This window comes from Magnolia sinica, chromosome 8 (genome assembly GCF_029962835.1).
Source record: "Magnolia sinica isolate HGM2019 chromosome 8, MsV1, whole genome shotgun sequence".
NCBI lineage: Eukaryota > Viridiplantae > Streptophyta > Magnoliopsida > Magnoliales > Magnoliaceae > Magnolia > Magnolia sinica.
Genome location: NC_080580.1, coordinates 13533288 through 13544029, shown reverse-complemented (window position 1 = coordinate 13544029; position 10742 = coordinate 13533288). Strand labels below are relative to the sequence as shown.

General features: G+C 37.6%; 1 protein-coding gene across 1 annotated transcript; it reads left to right on the top strand.

The window, feature by feature from the left end:
* Window positions 1–5246: 5246 nt before the first annotated feature.
* LOC131252926 (putative E3 ubiquitin-protein ligase XBAT31) lies at window positions 5247–10329 on the top strand. The gene is made up of 8 exons (XM_058253715.1): window positions 5247–5770; window positions 5863–5922; window positions 6046–6117; window positions 6223–6344; window positions 6455–6595; window positions 6680–6790; window positions 7966–8224; window positions 9658–10329. The coding sequence occupies exons 1-8, from the start codon at window positions 5591–5593 to the stop codon at window positions 10042–10044; spliced, it is 1332 nt and encodes a 443-aa protein (XP_058109698.1). The 5' UTR covers window positions 5247–5590; the 3' UTR covers window positions 10045–10329.
* The last annotated feature ends 413 nt before the right edge of the window (window positions 10330–10742 follow it).

The window sequence follows — 10742 nt, the reverse complement described above, 5'->3', positions numbered from 1 at the left end:
GGGAGTTTGTGAAAGGGAGAAGGCGTGGTGGTTCCCTTTATAACTATTTTTTTATGAACATGAATGGTGAGAGTTTGTGAAAAGGATGAATTTTGTAATGGAAGAATATTATAATGGATGAATTTTAAAATGGAAGAATGTTATAATAGATAAATGTGAAAATTGTTGAAATGGATGAATGTTATAATGGATAAATGTGTGAATGTGAAATGGATGAATGTTGTAGATAAAGAATGTTGAAATGAATGAATGTTATCTTTTTAACGAGTATAAGATCACCAATCGGACATGGAACGAAGGAGTTATGACTGTTTTCATCAGATTGGCGATCCACAGTGAGTATTGGCGATTCACAGTTAATATCGACAATCCTTACTGAATATCGGTGATCCATAGTGAATATCAATGATCCATAGTGAATATCAATGATCCACAGTTAATATCATTGATCCTCACCGAATATCAGTGATCCAGCATACAACGTTCATCCATTACAACATTATTTAATTTTAAAATTCATCCATTGCAACGTTTTTCCATTACAAAATTCATCTATTTCATAAACTCTCACCATTCATACCCAATAATTTAAAAAAATTATAAAGGGAACCACCACACCCTTCTCCCTTTCACAAACTCCCATCATTTTGATACCCATAAAAAAAACAACATATAAAAGCCATTATTATCCTAACCTAAACCTACATTTGGCGATCATAGCTTCTATGTTGGAGAGTGTCACCAAAAATCTTCAAAAAAAAAAAAAAAAAACCACTTAAAAGCTCGCCAGAATGGAGGGAATGACGGGAAGCTCACCAGAGTAGGTGACACAGAGATGACAATAGTCCTAACGGCCAAAATGGTCCCCTCCTATGAAAAAAATGAAGAAAAAAGAGAAAAATGCTAAATAGCCTTACCCCACGAGAGACCTACCTATTGAACCCATCCCACATTTTGCGTGGGGCCCATTGGATCATCTTTTAGTATATCCAAGCCATACATATGAAAGAAGTTTTCATTTCATGCCACATACCCAAGTTTGAGGGCAAAACCTATAACAAATGGACCACACCAGTGGAAACAGTTCAAAATTAACTCACAATGTTAATGTAGTAATGGGCCACAGACAACTCTAATTTTTTTTTCAAATGACTCTATTGTAGGTTAACAACTGTCAGATTAAAGTAAATGGATTAGATCTAGTGAGGGGTGACCCCAATCGTTGATTTAGTGGGGCCCACACTCCATTCTCAAAAGGCCCTCTCGACTTTCGTGACAAGTTAACATCGTATGGAGGGACATGTAACGCCCTGAATTTTCAATATTTTAGGTGTCAATTTTATTTTGCAGAAATGTAATTTATTTGTATGATTATATTAATATCCAACAATCATAAGAGCTAAGCTAAACAATGCATATCAATTTGAATATAAGTGTATACAAGTCGAAAATCCCAAATATCCATCTATACATCCATCGCATCACAAAGCCCACACATCTAAGGACTCAAATATACATGACCCATAATGGATAGTGAAAAGTATAATGTTCATGCCTAAAACTTCTTTTTTTTTTAATTTTAAAAACATCACGACAATGGAGTATGTCAATCTATGATTGCATGTTTGACGACTGAAAGTACAAGAACTCCTCCATGGGGTCCACATACACATCATCTAAGACATCTGCCTTTATGGTACCTGCACTAAAAACATCATCTTCTTAGTGTTTTAAAATACCGTCCCATGTGAGAGTGAGTGATCAACTCAGTAGTGCCATTTTCCTAAATTATAAATGTTATCAACGCAAGCAAGCACATATAACGTTAGTATAACAAAACAAATAGTTTCCTAACTAGTAAGTTAGATGCATGTATATTATGTAAGATTGATGGTATGCTGGCCTTTAACAGTTAGCCATGCACCTGATAATGGCCATGTAAGAATGAAGATGTACTAGCCTTTAACAGTCAGCCATGCACCTTATATGCTCACGTGTGAATGAGGGTATACTGGCCTTTAACGGCTAGCTAGGCACCCTTATGTGCTCATATATAAATAAGGATAAACTGGCCTTTAACAGTCAGTTAAACACTCTATGAATGAGGATACACCGGCCTTTAATAGTTAGCTAGCCACCCTGTCAATGACGATACATTGGCCTTTAACAGTTAGCTATGCACCATATAATGCCCATGAATGTGCGCATACTTAGCCCAACCTTTAATAGTTTATTTACATATAACAGTATTGGTAAAGCTAGGATACCACCATTATATTACGAGTCAATAACTGAATCACATGGCTCATTGCGACATATTGCGGTTTCTTGCCAGTGTCCATTGATCCAATTTTTTATTTCGTCACTTAAAGTGTCTAATTCATACAACTATTCAAATGGTAAGGGTCGTTAGCCAATAGTCAAATCAACACAAATAGGGTTTATCACCCTCATTAGTGCTCACTGGTCATTGTGGGGGGGGGGCGCTTATTGCCTAGCATAGGTTGACAGCTCGAACATGGTATCCTACAACACCATGCTCAGCCCATGAGTCTTTAGTAGGATCGTATCACACTAATAGTTATAAATGGACTCACATTCAATGAGAACGATGGTACCCCACATTCTATTGTGTTGCACGATCATTAAGTATAAGAATGACCAACTTGATATTAGACTGATCCGATTGACTAAGGAGAGCCCTGACACAACTAAAAATAGGTGTAAAACATTTCGTTTAGTTCTAACTACTACTAGTCATCCGTGTTCAACCTTGATTGACCATATTAACCTAGGAAAGCCAACTCAAGGTGGGTCATCCACTTACTCAAGCAATTTGCATAGCTCGATCCACCGCAACAACAATGCAAATCTATCAAATACATAATTACAATCACGAAATAATTTAATACCACACTAGGGATATATTAATTGAACACATGTATGAATCAGCTTAATTCAACATATATTAATATAAACCAATGTATATCAATAACACGTATTAATACCACACCAGGAAAAATCAATAGAATGCATGTATGAATTAGTACATCCAATGTATATCAATATAATCCATTGTATGTTAACATCATTTATCAATTGGTATAAAAGAGTTCTAATAGTAAAAATTTCACATTGATTAAATATTTCATTAAACATGTTGGCTACTAACATCAAATAATATTAAGAATGCAATAATAAAGAAATCTAAGCACAGATAGTACATGAAATTCTAACAACTAAAAATCATTATCTAACACTATCAAGGGTTGATGAAAGAAAACCTAAAAAAATAGTACACACCTTAGATGGTTATACGTGATCTAATCACGCTTAATGTTAGGGTTTTTGAGGAAACACTAATTCGTAAATCAAACAAAAGAGCTATATGATATTCATGTAATTTATCCTTAAAAGACCTAAATCGAGAAGTATGGTTCATTTCTTACCTCTAATTGTTAACAGAAAATGATTTGACAGAGGATTCGTTAGCAACTAAGGTTTTGATTGATGAAAATAGGGAAGAGAAAGCATCAAATCTCCCTCTCTTGTTCTCACTCTTTTTCTTTTTCTTTTTCTTCTTCTTCTTCTTCTCTCTCTCTCTCTCTCTCTCTCTCTCTCTCACACACACACACACAAGCTAGGACATGAAATTCATATGGAATGGAGAGGCTGCCTAAATCAGGGCATATATAATGGTAGGAATAGTGTAATTCGCTTTAATGGGCATGTGCTTGGTATTATAACCCTATAGGAGGTTGTTTTTAGCCGTTGGGGCCCGCTAAGAGATGTACGAGTCTATTTACGCTATAGGATAGTTATCCATAATGTTGACCTTCATATGGATACGATCGCCCTATAATTCAGACACAGAAATCTATGGATATGATCAAAAGTTAGTTCAATGATTACCAATCGTTGATCGAGATCTTGAATATATGGATATGTGTATGATATTAACTTAGGTTAGTGTCCTTAATTTGATTGTAATTTAACAGTTTGAAAATCACAACCTTGGCAAAGGTGAAACATGAACAATTAATTAAATTTCTGACAGTTTTTAAGACATTCACACATCTCATGCACTCATCGTGCAAGCCCAAGTTAAACGGTTTAAGACATGATATCTGTAGTTTGTTCCACGGTAGATGGAAAGCCTGTTAAGACGATTTATTATTATTATTATTATTATTATTATTATTATTATTTCATGTCTAGTAGCCCACTAACAAGTGATATAGAACTTGTTTGGTTAATCTATCCATTTTTAGAATGAATTAAGTAGTGAAATTTCTTGTGTACTATAATTAAGGTTTGCATTAACTAAGTTCGTAGTGTGACCTATTTGTAATTAGTAAAAATGACGATGCGATCCTAATCACTTTAAACTGTTGGTTCTTACACTAAGAAAATAACTAGGTCAAGTTGGTTTGTTAATCAAGATCCAACCCTTAATTGTCTTGACTTTAGGTAAGTCTTTATTTAGTTATAACTGTCTTGATTCGTCGGTGATAGGTCGAGTAGATTGGACCTTAGATGATTAGATCACAAGGCTACACCAGATGTTTTAAGTGATTAGATGATGATAGCTTTCTAAGGGTATCTAATCGAATTTATACGGTTCATTTATCTCTAGAGCCTTTGTTCGCAATTTTATTGCAGTCTGATACTTAGAAACAAGTTTTTATGTGTAAGTTTTTAGGAATTTCAAGTTTAGTCGCACATATACATTCATATTTATTTAAAGTTTTAATAGTAATACCCACTGATTTTTTAAATTTAAATTGACAAAAATACTGGACGTTACAGGACTACTGTTAAATGGGTATTTCCGTCCAAAAAAAAGAAGCCAAAAAGTGCTCCAAAGTTTAAAATAGATATGGATTAAACCATGACAATTTTAATTAACAGTCTAAAAGGGCGCAACTTAGGTGTACTCGGGGATCCACGGTGGTGGGTGAATCCCTTCCCTTCATCCAGATCTTTCTTATGAGTGTGGTCTACCTAAGATTTGGATCTGCTTCATTTTTCAAATCATGCCCTAAAATAAGCTTTGACAATAAATAAACGATGTGGATGTAAGGCACATATATATATTTCGGTGGGCCAAATTCACTAAAGCCGCATTCTATGTCGGATCAAGCTTAAATGAGCCAACGAAATAAAGCCATGTCCAGCCTAACCCAATTGGTGAAACACCTTATCCATTTCCTTTTTTACCATGTATTGCTTTTTTGCCAATCAGACGGAGAAAGAACAGAGATCGAGCAACTCTCCAAAAAAAGCTGCCTGTGAATTATGGAAGTCCGTCAGCAAACTCAGATTTTAGACAATGTCTTTTTACCCACTGTAGAAAAATCGAATCTAACGGCCCCGGAAAATATCTGACTGCTGCCCGGAGCCAGTTGCCCGACCTTCCACGGTCAGCATCAACGGGCAGGACATACGCTCCAAACTCCGAAGCTACACTACAACCTTCCCTTTCAAGCCTCTCTTCTTCTCCCTTAAAAGTTCGCCCACCGCTTGCAGAAGGTGGCGCACGATAAAGCTGTGCACCTCTTGGGTGTGAAGTGCGCACAGGACGAGTGTGATGGGTCAGGGATTGAGCTGCAGAGTGACTCATGAACATGGGCTATTCAGTGCTGTTCAGATTGGAGATTTGGAGACCATTGAAGCTCTGTTAGACAGAGAACCGGGTATTATACACCATGCTACTGTGTATGATAGGTTCTCTGCGTTGCATATTGCTGCTGCAAATGGGCAGATCGAGGTTGGTTTTTTGTTTAAATTAGTGGGTGTTTTTGGGTTATTTGGATTTTTGATTTCGGTGCGTGATTTTTGAGTTTTTTGGTGGTTTTTCAGGTTCTTTCATTGATTTTGGAAAGATCTGTTCATCCAGATGTATTGAGTCGTCATAAACAGGTAAGAAAGATTGGAACTTTTTGAATCGAGTTTGAGTTTTTGGATGTTTGGATGATTAACTTTGATGCAGAAGTTCTGTATTTTTACTCTTTTTTTTTTGGGTTATGGTTGGAATTGGAGTAGACACCTCTTATGCTGGCTGCAATGCATGGGAAGATTGCTTGTGTGGAAAAGCTCCTCCAAGCAGGTGCAAATGTATGTGAAATTCTGGTTTTGTTTTGTTTTTTAAATTCTGTTTGTCGTTGATTTGTGGATTATAGTGAAGAGTAATTGATTTGGGTTTTCTTTGATTTTGTTTAGATTTTGATGTTTGATTCATTGCATAGAAGAACTTGCTTGCATTACGCTGCATATTATGGGCATTCGGATTGCCTGCAAGCGATTCTTTCAGTTGCGAGTTCGACCCCTGTTGCGGATTCTTGGTGGGTTTTATTGTATATTTTCATGAATTGTTGCTTCGATGCTAGATCGATTTAGATCTTACAGTTTTAGGATTTTCCCCCAATGTTTAGCATTTTGGATTAATCGACAGGGGATTTGCACGGTTCGTGAATGTTAGAGATGCGAACGGAGCAACACCATTGCACCTAGCAGCCAGGCAAAGACGGCCTGATTGTGTTCATATCCTCTTGGACAATGGGAGTCTTGTCTGTTGCTCAACGGGTGGATATGGGTAAGCTTTCTGTAGTTTCTGATATCTTTCTTATACTATTTGGAGCTGGTTATTTCTCTTAGATTGACAGAGTCTTGATTGCAGCTGCGCACCTGGGAGCACTCCACTTCATTTGGCAGCCCGTGGCGGGTGTTTGGATTCTGTTCGGGAATTGCTTGCATGGGGAGCGGATCGTCTTCAAAGAGACTCATCTGGGTAAAATGCTAAAACATCAACCAGCATTGTTTTTGCAATTTAACGGCTTGATTGGATTTAAATTTTATTTGATTTTCTTCATGCCCTACTTAATTTTGAAATAGAAATCTCCTGATTTTATTTCCTTTGAGTGACTAAAAATAATCATTTGATTTTGTTCAATCGCCTTCTCACGGTCCTTATAATTTTCTCTATGTTGTTTTTGGTTTCTTTTATCTTTCTTGTCCAATGCATACTTTGGATTCTTGATTAATTTGTGTTTTTTCACGAGATTGTGCAAAAAGCATATGAGATTCTTTAGTTTGCTTATGAATGATACGGAAAGATGTTGGTCGGATCTTGAACTGTAAGTCATATTAACATTCTGAAAGAAAGAGGAGCTTGTCTTGCTTTTCCTTTTCTTGTCACTCATTTTTAAATCTTCAATTCCTTGGTTCCTTAAAATATATATGCATAGTATCCTTGGGTTCTTTTGTTGGTACAAGTAGGGCATGTTTCATTGATCCAGACCGTTGATTTAATGCGCCTTGAGTTGTTGAACAATCCCCTAAAATTTCCCAGATTGGATGATCCTCACCATCCAATATTTATCCCTTTTTAGTTGGACAATGAGCATAGCTATGCAGGCCAATTTCCTCATCAAGGACACATTTGGGGTAGTCCATTGGATCAGCAGCCTAGATCTCTGAGCGATGAGTCTGTTCATGATACTATGCATATCCTCGTATATTGAGAATCGTAAAACTCCCCTTGCACATATTTCCCAAATCGTAGTTATAGAGTTCAGGAAGGTCTTGGACTTGTGGGATGATTATTGAGTTGGAAGGATGTTTGTTAGGCATGGACTGAGGATCATGGTGCCGTAAAGACCGTTATGTGAAGGTAACGGTGGCAACTGTTACATGTTACGGTTTTGTAATGGCCATCACAGAAAAATGAGCCATAGCAGCTGTAAAGGACATAATGGTCCTGTAATGATATATTATAGGGCCAATATAAGTTTTTCGGGGTTTTATTTATTTATTTTTTTTTCAGTAAGAAAAAGAGACCGTAATGGGCGTTACAGCCCGTATCGTAAAGGTAACAATGGAGGCCGTTATGGTCATCGTTACAATTATAGAATACCTTGCCGAGGATCCATGATTGAAGTTCTAAATCTTGGGTGTAATTTACAGGAGAATTCCATACATGGTGGCACTGAAACACAACCATGGGCACTGTGCGGCACTGCTGAATCCCGCATTGGCGGAGCCTCTGGTTTGGCCCTCACCTTTGAAGTTCATCAGTGAACTTAATCCTGAGGCAAAGGTACTGTTAGAGAGAGCTCTGATAGAGGCCAACAGGGAACGAGAGAGGAGCATCTTGAAGGGGACAAAATACTCGGTGCCATCCCCCACCCATTCTGATTGTGGTATTGACGACGATGCCGATGAGGTAAACTTCTCTTCTTTGAATGGATAGGTTACATAAGTACTTTAATGTGGAAGCACACACCAAAAATGTGAAGCAGCATTAGTAGAATTGGGCAGCTGCACCTTCTTCTGCTGGAATTTAGAAATTGTAACAAATGTAAAGATGCATTCCAATTTTAAGAAGTCACAAATACTGCCATCTTAGGAAAACAAAGAAAGAAAGAAAGAAGAATACTCAAAGAACAAGAGAAAAAGAAAAACAATTAGCATACTCTCTTAGATAAAGTTCTATCTACAAGGATACTTCACTGTGTACAAAAGTGCCGTCTCACATATCCGTGGTATACAAAACCGGTTTATGTTACGGGCGAATGGCTGTTATATTACGGTAACAGTGGTGCCCCTTACGCGATACTCAGTCATAACCCCCAATTTGGGAAAAAAAAAGAAGAAGAAGAAGAAAAAAGGACGGTAATGGGCTGATATGAGGCCGATACATTTTTTCCCTTAAAAATATTTCAGCCGTTATGGCCATCATTTCCATTATTGAATACCTTTCACATATCAGATGCACCTTGGATTTTAACGTGCATGTTTAGATAAAACTCAATGCTCTCTTGGTAGACGCCTTAAAATCAGTTTATCTCATCTTAGTTAACAGGAATTATGTATTAGAAATGTTGATCTCTAATGCACAATGAGTTGATGTTCAACAGTAATTATGTATTAGAGATCAATATATCTATTACAGAATTATCGTTAACTAAAATGAGAAATTCACTTTTAGGCATCTACTAAACAGGGCCTTAATGTATGTTTATTCTTGAGGTTTACCAGTGTTTTAATAATTGTACTTATTTTGGGTTATGTGTATATGGGTTTTTACATCTTATGTACTTACGAACTAAACTCCATAAAGCATTAGAGCCTATCTGATAGATGCCTGAAAATGTGTTCAACTCATTTTTGTTAATCATAAATATAATTATGTATTTGAGTCTAATACATCATTATGATTAACTAAAATGAGATGAAATCATTCTCTCTAATACCTAATTAAGATTAACTAAATTGAGATAAACCCATTTGCAGGCATCTTCCAAACCCATTTCTGGCTTGTGCTAGCATCTTGAGTTTTCTACAGTTCCCTGTGTCCAATGACCCATGTCCATATCCGATGTCTTGAGATTTTCAGTTCCCAAATAGAATTATGGTTCTAGTAGTGGCAATGTGCATTGATATGAACATCATTGTAGTAGATAGGCCCTTTCCGCCATATGTTGATTGATTCACTTATTTGCATTTTTCAACAATTGCGAAGATTTTAATTTGATGGAAGTAAAAAGTATTTGATTCCTTGCTTGAATTGCTCCAAGCCCCCCTAAATGATACAACACTGAGCAAGAAAAGCAAAAGTAATATTTTCTTCTAACTCACTCAGGACTCGTATCACAGGACAACAACAACGAGCTGTGCTGCATCTGCTTTGATCAGGTGTGCACGATTGAGGTCCAGGATTGCGGCCACCAGATGTGCGCACACTGCACATTAGCTCTATGCTGCCACAACAAGCCCAAACCCACCACGGCGTGCTTGACTGCACCTGTCTGCCCCTTCTGCCGCGGCAACATAGCCCGGCTGGTGGTCGCCAAGATGAAGAACCCTGATATAGACAAGGACAGCAGCGCATTGAAGATAAAGAAATCGAGAAAATCCAAGAATTTTAACGAGGGCAGCAGCAGCTTCAAGGGCCTATCATCGGCCATGGGCTCATTCGGGAAGGTGGGCGCCCGTGGATCCGGCAGAATCGCCGACAGCATAGATTGGGTAGACAAGCCTTGACATGTGGCACAGAATGATTGCCAGTCCGGTCGAATCCAATGTTTAGTAGGTGGTATATAGTAAATCTACATTTTGGTGTAGATTTTGGTATTAAATGCAAATGGAGGGATGAAATAAGGTGGAGTTGTTATGCATTTTGGGTTGGTTGTAGGGATGCTTGGAAATCTTGAAGCTGTTGGGCCTTGTGTAAGTTGCAGCAGTGTCATTTGCACTGTAACTTCTACATTATTTCTCTTGTAATGGCTGCTGCAAAGCAATAACAGCATTTTGCTCTCTTTCAAAATAGTCATGAAATGTCAGCCTAAAAAAGAGTCTTCTTATGCGAATGAGAATCATGTCTTTTATATTTTATAACAAGGTATGCAAAGAAAGGAGGAGGAGGAGGAGAAGAAGCTTTTGGGGTTTTTGGTTTGTCATGTGACAGTGTGCCACCATGTGATAATTGAACATTTCTTGTACTTGCTCAGCAGGTTGATGGGTGTATTCCTGACCACCCATGTCATCAATCTGACTGGACCCACAACAACCATCGGTTAGGACGGTCTTGTGGAGGTCCAAGATAGAGAAATCAGACTATATGGGCTTAGATGAGGGAAAATCAAGCACTATTGCCTCTGATGTCCGTAACATTGCGACTGTTTAACGAAACTGTGCATGCGATGTGTTATTGGAAAGCGAGCTTTATCTCTTGGCCATAA